The 15,809-nt window shown below is 41.7% G+C and overlaps 3 protein-coding genes across 8 annotated transcripts in view; 2 read left to right on the top strand and 1 right to left on the bottom strand.

Moving 5' to 3' along the window:
- LOC125446375 (zinc finger protein 271-like) overlaps window positions 1-5,260 on the top strand; it is a 35,273-nt gene extending 30,013 nt beyond the window's left edge. For 4 of the 5 annotated variants that reach the window (XM_059639662.1, XM_048519902.2, XM_048519904.2 and 1 more), the window contains exon 2: window positions 2,454-5,260. In XM_059639662.1, coding sequence (XP_059495645.1) covers window positions 2,901-4,253 — 1,353 coding nt within the window. In that variant the 5' untranslated portion in view covers window positions 2,454-2,900 and the 3' untranslated portion in view covers window positions 4,254-5,260. The remainder of the gene's footprint in view (window positions 1-2,453) is intronic. The other variant, XM_059639663.1, reaches the window with a different exon arrangement.
- The window catches only part of LOC125446407 (zinc finger protein 271-like), a 132,585-nt gene that overhangs the window by 43,617 nt on the left and 73,159 nt on the right, over window positions 1-15,809 (bottom strand). The gene's annotated exons all lie outside the window — the stretch shown is intronic.
- LOC125446366 (uncharacterized) overlaps window positions 15,138-15,809 on the top strand; it is a 281,544-nt gene continuing 280,872 nt past the window's right edge. Inside the window, exon 1 of the mRNA XM_059639405.1 lies at window positions 15,138-15,172. The gene's annotated coding sequence lies outside the window, so the exon portion shown is untranslated. The remainder of the gene's footprint in view (window positions 15,173-15,809) is intronic.

Here is a 15,809-nt window from a genome sequence, read left to right as displayed (position 1 = left end):
TAATGCAATCAACAAATATGTGGAATTAGACCCCAAATTAGACCCCATGCAGAACAGAACTGGAAATGACACAACTTAACCTAACAGACCAGATCATATAAATGCCAAGTGGATTAGAACAGATTAGAACCGAGATGCTGCTTGGCCTGCTGTGTTCATCCAGCTTCACACTTTATTATCTTGGATTAGAACAACATCGTTTCATCAGAGGCCGCACTGGTGATGTTATGTAGCATGGTAACAAAACTTCTGTACGATAACCAGCCAGCTTGGCGAGCAAGCCAACAACCTCACTGTTTCTCTGTCTTCATAGATTCTGAGTTTTAATAGCATTTTCTGTTTTCAATTTATATTTCTGGCATCCACAGTATCCTGCTTATCAATAGAGGTGGAGGAGTCTGGGATGTTTCCAGATTAATATGATTCAGTGAGTATCACTGCTACTTTACCAGTCCGTGGGTCATATCTCCTCACTTGAGGACTTGTCCTCAGACGTTGGTATGAGAGAATTTAGAGATTTCACTGGCCTGAGATCCACTTCATCTTATTCTGATACAATGTCAGGCTTCTTCAGATTTCTCTGATTTTTCTTTTATTGTTGCACTTTTTAGTGTATAGAACAAAGAACAGTACAGCACAGTACAGGCCCTTTGGCCCACAATATTGTGTGGAGCTATTATCCCACTCTGAGATCAACTCCCCTGTATACTGTACATTTTACTATCATCCATGTGCCTATCCAAGAGTCGCTTAAATGTCCCTAATGTATCTGATTCCACTACCACCCAGCAGCGTATTCCACGCACCTACCACTTTCTGTTAAAAGAACCTACCTCTGACATCGCCCCATACCTTCCTCCAATCACCTTAAAATAATTGCCCCCTCGTAATAGTCATTTCCGACCTGGGAAAAAGTCTCTGGCTGTCTACTCTATGCCTCTCATCACCCTGTACACCTCAATCAAGTCATCTCTCATCCTTCTTCACTTCAATGAGAAAAACCCTAGCTCCGTCAACCTTTCCTCATAAGACCCGCCCTACAATCAAGACAGCATCCTGGTAAATCTTCTCAGCAACCTTTCTAAAGTTTCCACGTCCTTCTGAGGCGACCGGAACCAAACACAATATTCCAAGTATTGTCTAACCAGGATTTTATAGAGTGGCAGCATAACCTCACGGCTCTTAAACACTATTCTCCTGCCAATGAAAGCTAACGCATCATTTGCCTTCTTAACAACCCTATCAACTTGAGTAGCAACTTTGAGGGATCTATGGACGTGGACCCCAAGATCCCTCTGTTCCTCCACACTGCCAAGAATCCTGCCATTAACCCTGTATTCTGCATTCAAATTCAGTCTTCCAAAATGAATCACAGTCAAGTAGTGATTGTTCATTATTGTTTGCTCGGCCATTTCAAAGGGCAGTTCAGGGTCAACCATGTTGTGTGGGACAGTAGTCACAAGTAGACCAGACAAAGCAATTGTAGTTGTTTCCCTTCCCTGACAACAACATATGGGTTTTTTTTTGGACAAGTGGAAAGTTTTCATGTTTCTATTTTGAATCATGTCCACAAATCGCAAGATTCACAATGTGCAGTTGCCAAGATAAAGAACAGAGATGCCTCTAAGGAAAACTAGACAGCACATGAAGTAGAAGGGAACAGAAGGATAAGATGAAGAGGGTGAGAGAAGGCTCATGTGAAGTATGAACTCTGGTATGGATCAGTTGCATCAAATGGTTTGTTTCTGTTTGTAACTTTCCATGGTTGGATTTTAACTCTCAATCTCCAGATTAGTAATCAAAAGTTTTTTAGGGTCTTCCTTAAAGATTTTACCTGAAGGCCACAGCCTTTTCCGAAAGCCTGGGCTTGGATTTGATCATTTTGACCAGTGATGAGGTTGACAGCTAAATTTGAAATGTGAAATGTAAGTGAGTACAGTGAGTATAATTTCCCAGGCTAAATCAGAACCTTTCAATCAGCTACACAGAACAAATATTGCCTCAGCTGCTAGCACCTCCTGCTTAGTGTGTTTTGGCAAAAAAGGTGAAAAATTTCTAAATCTCCATTGAATTAACATTTACCCAAATTTTTTTTATACTAAACACAAATTCTAAGGATGAAACTGGTCATCACCATCACAGCATGCAATCATAGCAATTAGGAGCATGTTTTACACTCCTCTGACTGTCTTTTAATTACTCTTATAGTGCTTGGGAAGATGGAGTCACTGGTAGAGAAAAGAAAGTAGACACATTGTTTGCTCCTGGACACTAACTAGTCTCCTTGCTGGAAACAGCAGGTGTGTGACAGTCCAGTGAGGAAAAGGAGACAGCTTGCATCTGATTCCCTTGCACAGGGCAATGGCAGTCAGAGACTAATTGTGAAGTGAGCCCTTTCAGCAGAACTGGCATGGGAGCTGGAGGAAATCATGTTTTCTTTTCCTGTTTTACAGAAGGATTGCACTGTACTACACTAGAGAATACAGAGAGGACAGACACTGCTGATAAATCTTGACCATCACCCAAGGAATGACTACTCAGTTTTGGGAAGACATCCAGTCCCTCAACAGCATTGTTGAAATCAGAGGATTTTGGACAATGAAACCATCATATGGAAATTGTTCAGGTCAGGGGAACTTTCATATATCATAAGATCTGAAACTGGTCAGTGATGTGGAGCCTTCCTTTCACAGCCACCCTTTCTGAAGGTTTAACAATGGTCAGTCGATCAGGGTGAGACTGGAAAGATGTGAGCATCTCTAAGTGTGGGAAGACCTTCAATCATTCATCGAGCCTCATGAACCACTGACTCATTCCTACAGATAAGAGAGTGTTTAGTTGAGAGGTTTGTGAGGAGGGTCCCATGATATCATAATATCATGCAACTTTTGAACTGAACCATGGAAGAAGGTCTATTTGAATGCGAGGCGCGTGACCAAGATTTTGGACAGGCCTCGAATCTCCACACACATGAAAGCATTCATATTGGGGACAAGGCATTTTCATGTGAGGTCTGCAACAAAACCTTCTCGCAGTCATCAAACCTCCGTGTACACCAACGCATCCATACGGGGGAGAAACCATTCATGTGCAAGATTTGCAATAAATCATTTGGATATTCATCAACCCTCCGTGAACACCATCGTATTCATACAGGTGAGAAACCATTCAGATGTGAAGTTTGTGACAAATCTTTCTCCCGACTATCAAACCTCCGACAACACGAACGTATTCACACTGGGGAGAAACCATTTACATGTGCGATTTGTGACAAATCATTTTCTTGGTTATCCAACCTCCATGAACACCGACGCATTCACACAGGGGAGAAACCGTTTACATGCGAAGTGTGCAACAAATCATTCCCATACTTAATGAACCTCCGGGTACACCAACGGATTCACACAGGAGAGAAACCATTCACCTGTGAGGTGTGTGACAAGGCTTTCACACAGTTATCACACCTGCTGGTCCATCAAACGATCCACACGGGAGAAAAGCCCTTCAAATGTGAGGTCTGTGATAAAGCTTTCACAACTTCGACCAGGCTTCTGATGCACCACAGCATTCACACGGGACAGAAACCCTTCAAGTGTGAGTTCTGTGAGATGTCTTTCACACAATGTTCTGAACTCCTGACGCACCAAAGGACTCATACAGGGGAGAAACCCTTCAAGTGTGACGTGTGTGGCAAATCCTTCTCACAGTCATCTAATCTCCATGCACACCAACGTATTCACACTGGCGAGAAACCATTCATGTGTAAGGTGTGCAACAAATCCTTTTCCCGATCTTCAAACCTTCGTGCCCACCAACATATCCACACGGGGGAGAAACCATTCACATGCGAGGTGTGTAACAAATCATTCTCACACTCAATGAACCTCCGTGTACATCAACGTATTCACACAGGGGAGAAGCCATTCACATGCAAAGTGTGTGACAAAGCATTCACACAATTATCAAATATCCTGAGGCATCAAGCAGTTCACACAGGAGAGAAACCCTTTAAATGTGAGGTTTGTAATAAAACTTTCACAACATCTACCAGGCTTCTAATGCACCACAGCATCCACACGGGAGAGAAACCATACAAGTGCGAGATTTGTGAGAAGGCTTTCACCCAAACCTCCGACCTCCTGAGGCACCAAAGGATTCACAAAGAGCACAATCTGTTTAACTGTGAGGTGTGTAACAAGGGCTTTGGACAATCCTCGAGTCTAGTGTGTCACCAGATCATTCACACAAGGTAGTAGCTATTAACATGCAAGTGGATGATAAAGCTTCCAATAACATCTTTAAGCTCCTGGGATATCAGACGATTTATGTGCGGAGAACACATCAGGTGAAATGTTGTGACGAGGCTTTTACCCACTCCTCTGAACTCCTAAAGCACCAAAAAATCCACATTGTGAGAAATATTTCAGGTATGAGATGTGTGACAAGTCTTTTACACATCCAGCAACGTACACCCACACAAACAAAGGCCCACGGGAGAAATCCTATCATAGACAGTTGTCACTCCAATTGAAAGAGTCAAACTGGATTCTCTGGGGTGTAATGATCCATTGATTCATTGAGTTTGTTCCATCATTCAATTAGGTCGTAATCAATCTGTATCTTAACTCTGCCTGCCTTGACTGTGTAACCCTTAGTCCCCTTGCCGGACAGTAAACCCACCAATCTCAGTTTCGAAAGTTTCAGTTGACACCCCAACATAAACTTATTTTTGTGGGGAGACTGTTCCAGATTTCTTCAGAATGAAGGGTCACTGGACTCAAAACATTTAACTTTGCTTTCTCTCCACAGATGCTACCAGACTTGCTGAGTATCTCCAGCAATTTTCTTTTGTTGTTTCAGAGGAACACTTTGTATTGTGGTATTCTGAGCGAGTTTCCCCGATGCTAATGGGTATGGGGTAGAATCAGACCCTGCTCTGGTTTTTGTGATAGATCCTCTTCACGAGACGGGTGTTTACCTCATATCATGGGGAATGTTTGTACTAACCTGTCTGGGAGGACTACGATCCTGAGAATGGTGAGGGAGTGGGGTTTAGTCTCTACAAACCTGAGATCCCTCAGCCCATCATACCTCCATGTTATAACTGTTCACTTTACACTCTTCCAAGATTCATTTCGTATTCTGGGAAAGCTCTTAAGTCATTTTTAAATGCTTTGTTATTTCGGCTGAATAGCATTCAATATTGCTGTACCTATAATCTTCTGTACAGATTTATAACTCACAATAAATGACATTTGATGTAAGCCAAACTACCTGATGTATCAGCACAGTGTGTGCCTATTCACTGAAACACTCAAGAGCTGACATTATTGTCATATACACTATATATTGCTCAGTGTCTGTGAGTGTCTGTATCTGTCATTGGGTTTACAATTTCTTATTCACAGTATTACATAATGTTTGCCTAAGAAAGAAGGAGTTGCATTAACATATCAACTTTCACAATCACAGCATTAAAAAGCACTTTATAACCAATTAAGTATGTTTTGAAGTGTAGTCACTGTTGCAATGTAGGAAATGCAGCAGCCAATGTATGCATAACAAGCTCCCAAAACTACAAGGTGATAATGAACAAATGATTTGTTCATTACTCCTGCTACGTGAGGGATTCTTCCAAATAATGTCATTAATCTCATCTGAAAGATGGCTTCTGTGACTGTGCAGCTCTGTTCGACTCCTTTTGTGTCAGCCTATCCTGTGGTTTTGTATGATTCAATGAAAGGTTCTTTGTCACAATTCCTGGCTGTCTCCGTCATTTCTTGCATTTCTTGATGTTGGTCAGGAACAGGGACAACGTGCACAGGAAAGGGACAAGATTTACTGACAGGAGAGAGCAGTGGTACACTGTGTCAGCTCATCTGCTGCTGAGACCCTCATCCATGCTTTAGTAGGTTCTAGATTTGAATATTCTCGTGATTCCCTGGTTGCTGTCACATTTTGCTCTGTAAACTGGAGCTCCTTCAAAACACTGCTGTCAGGTCCTAACTGATAACCAAGACCCATTCACTCATCACCCCTGTGCTTGATGATCTAGAGTAGTCTTTCAGTCAAACAACACTCCATTAAAATTTGTTTACAAATCCCCTCATGAGCATCATTTTCCCTTTCTGAAATCTCCTCCAGCCCCGCAAGCCTCCAAAATCCTGCATTTTGCTAATTCCAAACATGACATCCTTGATTTTACTGAAGCAACTGTTGGTGGTTGTGTCTTTAGCAGTTTTTGGCGTAAGCTGTGGAATACCCTCTCTAAACCATTCCATCACTACACCTATCCTTCCTCCTGAAGATACTACTTAAAATCCACCTTTTCAAATTGTTAGTCACATGCACAAACATTAACAGATGTGTCTCACTATCAAATATTAATAACATTCTTACAAAACACCTTGAGATACTGAACTATGTTAACAGTCCTATATCAATGGAAATTGTATATTGCTGTAGTGTAAAGTATCAGAAAGTGACCAGGCATTCAGTTGGAGCAGTGTGACTCCCTTCACAGTTCACTGTCCCTCACTGTGAAGCAGTCTCCCCAGTACCAGGACAGACTTGTTGTAAAGTGAAACGGGGTTGTAACCTCGAACTGGCATCAGGGCAGGGTAGTATGGTGACACACAAGTTTGAACTCTGCTTCAAGAAGTACTGAAGGATGCTTCTTCAGCATGCATTTACCCTCCCTGTGAGAGACTGGGGAAACAGCTTGCAGTGTTAAGGGCTGAGAAATGAACAGGACTTGGTATGAGTACGACATGGGCAGCAGGTTTTGGGAAATTTTTAGGTGGTGTCAGATTCTGTGAAGATGAGGCTGTTGTTTCTCCACATACAGCAGTCTTCTTGGTGAAAGACAGATTTTCCAATTCCAGGCTGCAGTGGAACCTCATCCAGTAGGTGTTGTAATAACTGACAGTATTGTTCTCCAAGAATTTTAAAGGTAGAACAGGATAATTTGCACAGAAGCACAACCTGCTGATACCTTCCATTTTCCCTGTAATTTCCCTGTCCTTCTCGACGGATGTGATCATGGGTTTGAAAGGTGCTGTCTAAGGAGTCTGGGTGAATTTCTGCAGTGCATCTTGTAGATGGTATACACTGCTGCTAATGAGGTTAGTGTGGAGACAGTAAATGTTTGTGGATATTGTGGCACACAGTCAGACTGTTTTGTCTTGAATGGTGTCAAACTCGTTGAATGTTGTTGGAACTTCACTCATCCAGGCAAGTGTGGAGTAATCTATCACACTCTTGACTTGTGCCTTGTGGATGGTCAACAGGGTCTTGGGATGCGTGAAGTGAGTAACTCTGACCTGTTCTTGTAGAACATAGAACAGCATAGCACAGTACAGGCTCTTCAGCCCATGATGTTGTTGCCGAACTTTTACCCTAAACCTAAAGTCTATCTAAGCTCCACCGCTACTTTATACTATCATCCATATGCCTGTCTAATATCTGCTTAAATACCCTTAATGAGACCGACCCCACTACCCTCTCCGGCAATGCATTCCAGGCCTCTACCACCCTTCTGAGTAAAGAACCTACCTCTGCCGTGTCCCCGATATCTACCTCCTTTCACTTTAAAACTATGTCCCCTCGTAAAAGCTACCTCCACTCTGGGAAAAATTCTCTGGCTGTCTACTCTATCTATACCTCTGATCATTTTGTACACCTCTATTAAGTCACGTCTCATCCTTCATCATTCGAAAGAGAAAAGCCATAGCGCTCTCAACTTTTCCTCATGAGACCTTCCCTCTATTTCAGGCAACATCCTGGTAAATCTCCTCGGTAGCTTTTCTAACGTTTCCACACCTTTCCTGTAATGAGGTGACCAGAACTGGACACAGTACTCCAGGTGTGGTTGAGCCAAGCTTTTGTATAGCTGGAGCATAACTTCATGGCTTTTGAACTCAATCCCTCGATTAATGAAAGCTAAGACCATAGTACTTCTCTGGATAATTAGAGTCATAGAGATGCACAGCACTGAAATAGACCCTTCAGTCCAACACTTCCATACTAACCAGATAACCTAGATAAATAGTCCCATTTGCCAGTATTTGGCCCATATCTTTCTAAACCCTTCCTATTCATAAACCCATTCAGATGCCTTTTAAATGTTAAGTGTACCAGCTTCCACCACTTTCTCTGGCTGCTCATTCTATACATGTACCACCCTTTATGTGAAAAAGTTGCCCCTTAGTACCTTTTAAATCTTTCCACTCTCACCTTAAACCTTTGCCCTTTAATTTTCACTCCCCAACCCCAGGAAAAAGTTCTTGTCTATTTACCCTGTACGTTGCCCCTCATGATTTTAGAAATCTCTATAAAGTCACCCTCAGCCTTTAACCCTCCAGGGAAAATAGCCCCAGCCTATTCAGTCTCTCCCTATTAGCTTAAACCTTCCAACCCTGGCAACATCCTTGTAAATTTTTTCTGAATCTTTTCAAGTTTCACAACATCCTTTCTATAGCAGGGTGAGCAGAACTGTACATAGTATTCCAAAAGTGGCCTAACCAATGACCTGTACAGCCACAACATCACCTCCCAAATCTTGCACTGTCTAATAAAGTCAAGCATACCAAATGCCTTCTTCACTATCCTATCTACTGACGACTCTACTTTCAAGGAAGTATGAACTTGCAATCCAAGGTATCTTTGTTCAGCAACACTCCCCAGAACCTAACCATTAAATAAATAATTTGCCTTTCCACCTCACATTTACCTAAATTAAACTCCATGTGCCACTCCTCGGCCCATTGGCCCATCTAATCAAGAACCTATTGTACTCTGACGTATCCTTCTTCGTTGTCCACCATACCTTCAGTTTTGGTTTTCAGTTTTCAATTTCTGGTTAATGGTAGCTTCCACGACGTTGATAGTGTAGGATTCAGTGACTGTAATGCCATTAAATGTCAAATGACAATGGTTAGCCTCTGCCTTGTGGTCATTGCCTGGTATTTATGTGCCAACCAGCAGAGAGTTTTCTCCCTGATTCCCATTGACTCCAGTTTTGTCTGGGCTCCTTCAAGCCACACTCTGTCAGATACAACCTTTGTATCAAGGGCAGTCACTCTCACAATACCTCTTAAATTGATTTAGGTTGTAATGAGATCAAACTGGGTGTCCCTGAGCAGGTGCTGCTTAATAGTACTGTTGATGACATCTTCCATCATCGAGGATGGGTTGAATTTGTCCTGCTTTTTGTGCACAGAACATACCTGGGCTTCGTGATGCTGTGGATCTCTGGAGGATTCATGGCTGCATTCAGAAAATGTTCTTTCCAGTGTTTATGAATATCATTGTCATCCTTAACAAGATGCTAGGAATGAAAGGGATTTTGTTCATTTGTCCTTGGATTTTAGATGACCCTGGTGACTCAAAACTTTTAAATGTCATGATCAGCAGATTATTGGATTTCTCGGACTTTCTTTTCCCACCACGTCTTTTATCTTGTGGATTTGTGTTTGGGTGTCAACCTTGAGTTATTGAAATGCTGCCTTCTTGAGTTGTGTCCTTGGGTTGTTCTGCCCAGCAATGACAGCTGGTCATTTCATTACAGGAGATCACATATTTGAGCATCATGTTCTCTAAGCCAGTCCTGGAGATGATGCTCAAATGGCCTGAACACGGGAGTTTAATCCAGTTGACTTTCGATTGATCCCATTGTTTGGGAAATGAGTTGGAGCGTGTGACGTTTTTTTAGATTGGTTGTGAGCTGCTCCTGCAATTCCTGTTGGGCTGAGACATTGATCTTTTTCCTCTGGGACTTTCTGTTGGACCATGTGATGTGTTGGTTTTGGGGGGATGTTCATTACTGATTTGTGCAGCAACCTCAATCCCCCACATGGATCGAGTGATACAGACATCACTTAGAACTTTCACTTTAAGTTAGACCTTCCAGAGAAACATTTAACATTATATTTGTTAGCAGACAAATCCAAGAATTCTTCATTCTATTCATCAATGTAGCCATAGTATTTGGTTTAGTAAATCACATTGCTTTATGGATTGTGCACCGGTGATTCAGATATTCCACGAACATCATTGCAATTACAGGGAATTTAGTGTTGCAAGTTCGCTTGATTATCTACTACTAACAGTTTGATTAAGCAATATATTTTATTTTACATCACTGATCAGTTAGTTAACCTTAACTCCTTGGTGTGAGCTTTTCATGTGTTGACTGAGTTACAATATTGATCAGATTTCAGGCCTAGAGGTTAATTGTAGGTTGGTTCTTGATCAGAGAACTCAATGGATGCTTGAACTTCAGACAAAACAGTATGGTTAACTAATGCACATGTTTGTGAGCACATATTTGGCCATTAACAAAGTCAGTATCTGGGTAGTGGTGCCAGCCGGTCTGGGAGAGAACATAATAGTCAAACAGTGGGAGGAGGCAGAAGTTTAGGACTATTTTGAAATGGGATTTCTGACAGAAGGAGTTTGGCTATTGGTGCTACCGCATGAAGATTTGAAAGCTTCCTGCCTAACCACCCATTATCAGCTATTGGAAGTTCAGAGAATAGAAGCTAAGGTATTAGTATTACTGAAACTTCCTCAATGTGAATAAAAAGATAATGTTTAGAAAATGAACAAGAAACAACTATATAGAACATAGAACATTACAGCACAGTACAGGCCCTTCGGCCCTCGATGTTGTGCCGACCTGTCATACCGATCTTAAGCCCATCTAACCTACACTATTCCAGGTACGTCCATATGTTTGTCCAATGACGAATTAAATGTACCTAAAGTTGGCGAATCTACTACCGTTGCAGGCAAAGCATTCCATTCCCTTACTACTCTCTGAGTAAAGAAACTACCTCTGACATCTGTCCTATATCTTTCACCCCTCAATTTAAAGCTATGTCCCCTCATGCTCGCCGTCACCATCCTAGGAAAAAGGCTCTCCCTATCCACCCTATCTAACCCCCTGATTATTTTATATGTTTCAATTAAGTAATATGCATTGAGAAAACTTCCTAAGTAATCTGGCCCATTTTAGAATCATAGAGTCATACAGCATGGAAACAGATCCTTCAGTCCAACTTGTCCATGCCAGCCAAGTTTCCCAAACTAAACCAGTCCTGTTTGCCTGTGTTTAGCCCATATCCCTCTAGATTTTTCCAATTCATGTACCTATAAAAATGTCTTCGAACTGTTGTAACTGTACCTGCATCGACTACTTCTTCTGGCAGTTCAACCACCCACTGTGTGAAAATGTTGCCCCTCAGGTCCCTTTTAAATCTTTTTCCTCTCACCTTAGGAATATGGTCCCTAGTTTTGAACTCACCACCCTAGGGAAAAGACTTTTGCAATTAACCTTATCTATGCTCTTCATAATTTTATAATCTCTGTAAGATCATCTCTCAACATCCTACGCTCCAGTGAAAAGGTCCCAGCCTATCCAACCTATCCTTATAATTCAAACCCCACAGTCCCGGCAACATCCTGGTGAATCTTTCTGAGCCCTCTCCAATTTAATAATATCCTTCCTATAGCAGGTTGATGAAACTGTACACAGTACTCCAAAGGTGGCCTCACCAACATCCTGTACAAACACAACATGACATCTCAGCTGCTATAGTCAATGGTCTAAGTAATGATGGCAAGCATACTAAATGCCTTCTTACCCACTCTATCTACCTGTGATGTAACTTTCAAAGAATAATGAAACCCCGGGTCTCTCTGTTTGATAGCATCACCCAGGGCCCTACCAATAACTGCGTAAGTCAGACCCTTGTTTATTTTATCAAAATACAGTATCTTGCATTTATCCAAATTAAACTCCACCTGCCACTCCTCGGCACATTGGCCCAATTGATTATGATCCCTTTGTAGTTTTAGATAATCCTAGATCTTACACCGTCAACAATACCACCAATTTTGGTGTCATCCACAAACTTACTGACCATGCCTCTTAAATTCTTATACAAACAGTTCATATAAATTACAAACAAAAGTAGACTCAGTACCAATACCTGCGGAACACTGTTGGTCATAGGCCTCCAGTCCAAGAGGTGGATCCAAATGCATAGTCCTGCAGACATAGTCTCCAGGCAAAGCAGACTGTAACCTAAACTCCCACATCCAACAGGAGGAGCATATCATTCAACTGACTGCCATAAAGGCCCGTTAAAATATGCTCACTTAAATTTTCCCCAAAAAGACCCACACTTTTCTCAAATATTTTGCTTTTTTTAAATTCATTCCTTGACTGTGTTTATTTGTCTGTTTTTCTTTTATATAAATCACAGGTATTGATCAGATTACCTGTTGTTTAATATTGGTCTGCTCATGTTGACTGTATTGTTAATAAATTGCTAAGTAGTTTTAAGCTACAAACCCTGTGTATGGAATCAATTACTTACAAATTGATTCAAGAGATTTTAGTTAGGATCCATTGGGTCAATTTTGAGTATCTTTGAAGGTTTTAATTTTCCAGTGTTATGAACAGAGGGATAAGTTTGATTTGGCTGTCTGTCTCTGTGCTGTAATACAGCCAACATTAATCAGCTTCACTAATCAAAGAACGAGGTTTTGTGTAAAATTAAATGGGATCAATGAGAATGAATAAGGTTTATGTAACACAAATATCATGTCAGTGGAAGAGAGTGAGGCTTCCTACAAAATGAACATGGGATTAATGGGAGTGAATGAGGTTTTGTGTGAATGAACATGAGATCACATGGTGTGAATGGGGTTTTGTGTAAAAAGAATATTACGTCGGTGGAAAAGAATGAGTTTTTTAAATAAAGTGAAGATGGTATTAGTGTTCATGAATGGAGTTTTGTATAATATAAACATTGTGTCAGTGAAAGTGATAGTTTTGAGCAAAATAAACATGGGATTAGTGGGAGTGCATGGGGTTTTGTGTACTATGAGCATCATGTCAGTGGGAGTGAAGTGGGGTTTTGCGTAAAACATGGGATTACTGGGAGTGACTAGGGTTTTGTATAAAATGAACCTAGGATCAATGCACATTGATGGGGGTTGAACTTGACATTGAAGCGCAAGCTTGAAGAATAGCATCTCATTTTCCACCTGGGTTTCCATCCTGCAGTCTGAGTTCAATAACTTTAGAGCCTGATTCATCCTTCCATGTTTTATACCCTCCCGACACCAGTCCTCTTATGGCTTGGGTTGCTTTTCACAGAGTCAGTCCACATTCATCTAATCTCAGGCCTATTGTCACATTACATGGTTTGCTTTCAGTATAAACTATCCTTGAAGGGGAGGCAGTAGCCTAGTGGTATTGTCACTGCACTGTTAATCCAGAGACCCAGATAATGTTCTGGTGACATGGGTTTGAATCCCACCACGGCAGGTGGTGGCATTTGAGTTCAACAAAATATCTGGAGTTAAGAATCTATTAATTAAGACCATGATTCAATGCCAATTGTCAAGGAAAAATCCAAAGGTTCACTGATGTCCTATAGGGAAGGAAATTGCCATCCTTAGCTGGTCTGGCTTACATGTGACTCTAGACCCACAGCAATGTGGGTGACTCTTAGTTGCCCTCTGGGCAATTAGAGATGGGCAATAAATTGCTGCCTAGCCAGCAACACCTTCATCGTATGAATGAATAAAGAGAAAAAAGCTCTCATTATCACTTATTCAGCTTCTCTTCTGTCCTGGCCTGCCATCCATAATCCCCTTATTTATTGACTCCTTTCATATTACTCTATCCATTTCCACCTATCTGGTCACCTCACTTTCCTGCCCCACCCAAACTCTCCTTCAGCATAAATATCAGATTTTACTTGCAGCTATTGGTTCTGATGAAGAGTCTCTGAATTCAAAACCTTAACTCTGCTTTCTTCCCACAGATGCTGCCAAATCTGCTGAGTTTTGCCAGCAGTTTCTATTTTTGTTTCAGACCTCCAGCATCCACAATCTCTGTTTTATATTACTGTCTGAAAATACCTGGTTTTCCTCAAAGAAACTGCGAGGCAGTACACCTCCCATCACTAAATGAGCTGTGACTGGAGTACTTCCAATTTGACTGTGGCCTGCTCCCAATCACACCAATCAATAACATTAAGGTGATACAGGAGAGTCTGACTGACTGAAGCAGGAGAATCTTGATCCTGATCAGGGCGTGAGTGACCTGGAACAAAAACAGAAGTTGCTGGAGAAACTCAGCAAGACTGGCAGCATCTGTGAAGGAAAAATCAGTTAATGTTTCGGGTCCAGTGACTTAGGAAGACAACCAGGAAATGTGACAGGAGGTGATGGCCTAATGGTATTATCGCTGGACTGTTAATCTAGAAACCCAGATAATGTTCTAGGGACATGGGTTCAAATCCTACCATGGCAGAGGGCGGAATTTGATTTCAATAAACGTTTGGAATTAAGAGTCTAATGATGACCATGAATCCATTGTCGATTGTTGGAAAAACCCATCTCATTCACTAATGTCCTTTAGGGAAGGAAACCACCTGGCCTACATGCAACTCCAGACCCACAGCAATGTTGTTGACTCTTAATTGTTCCATGGGCAATAAATGCTGCCTAGCCAGTGACGCCCTCATCCTCTGAGCAAATAAAAAAAAAATTGAATCATGGTCAGCAATAGACTCTTTAATTCCAGACATTTATTGAATTCAAATTCCACCATCTGCTGTATCAGGATTTGAACTTGTGTCCCTAAAACATTATCTGAGCCTCTGGGTTAACAGTCCAGCAACAGTAACACTTGGCCACTGCCTGCCCCAGATTTATAAACTAACATTGCCAGACACCACATTCTGCTTCCAATACTGTCATGAGATCTTTTACACTGAGCATGGAAAGAGCAGAAAGAGTAGACATGGAGTATAGAAACAGCAGATACACAAGATGCCCAACGGAAAGATCTGGCAAGGAGTGATAAATCACTCCCCAGGTCTCACCTGCAGCCAAAAAGTTCATCTATGAATCTCAATAATTCTCCAAGCACAGGTACACTCAGGAATAGGGTCACTATTGAAGCCTCAAAGTCACCTCCATTTCACCGGTCAGTTTCCCAAGCTTCAAGAAACTCATGTTACTGCAGAAGTATTTAGATTGGCTGTGAGAGACGTCAATCAGAGAGCCCACCCACTCTGCCCATTCTCTCCTCTTCCTCTTCCAGAGCTGGTTCACTTCCTGTAGGGACTGAAAACCAAGTGAGGAGATGGTGAGTGAAGGAGTAGCTTTTGTACAAATTGTATCCCATAATATCCACACCAGTCTTCAGGCAGTCTGACTGTCCTGTGGGTAATCAGGGGTGGAAATGCCCCTTATGCTGTGTGAGAAGATCCAGCTGAGAGAGCTGTTTACTCAGTGCTTTGTGCTGAACTGTCTGACTGGAGCTGTGTGTTGGATATTGAGTGTGTTTATTGGAAGCATTTCCCTCCTGATTTCCAGGCTGTGTTTTGTTGATGGTTCATTCCTGAATATGAGAAGGTGAGGCGTAATTATCTGGGAGGTGCAGAGTATCTGAGCATTCTAACCGATATCCTGGTGTTGAGTTCTGTATGTGATTCAAAAATAATGTCTTTGACGACCACACAATGTCCGAAAGCAATTTGCAATCAGTGAAGTACTTTGATGTGTGGTCACCATGGTGACATTGAAAATGTGATTATCAATGTGTGTAAAACAAGCTTCCATAAACACAACATGAGAACGACCAGATCATTTGCTTTTTGGTGGTGGTGTTGATTTGATGAACTACACCAGGGATCAGGGATAACTACCAGTTTCGCTTTAAAATAGTGCCATTGGATCTTTTAGACTTAGGTTAGAGAGAGCACTTTTGTTTAACATTCTCT

The sequence above is a fragment of the Stegostoma tigrinum genome, chromosome 34, assembly GCF_030684315.1.
Source record: "Stegostoma tigrinum isolate sSteTig4 chromosome 34, sSteTig4.hap1, whole genome shotgun sequence".
In the NCBI taxonomy this organism is placed as follows: Eukaryota; Metazoa; Chordata; class Chondrichthyes; order Orectolobiformes; family Stegostomatidae; genus Stegostoma; species Stegostoma tigrinum.
The sequence above is the reverse complement of the archived record's forward strand: the minus strand, read 5'-3'. Positions and strand labels throughout refer to the sequence as shown.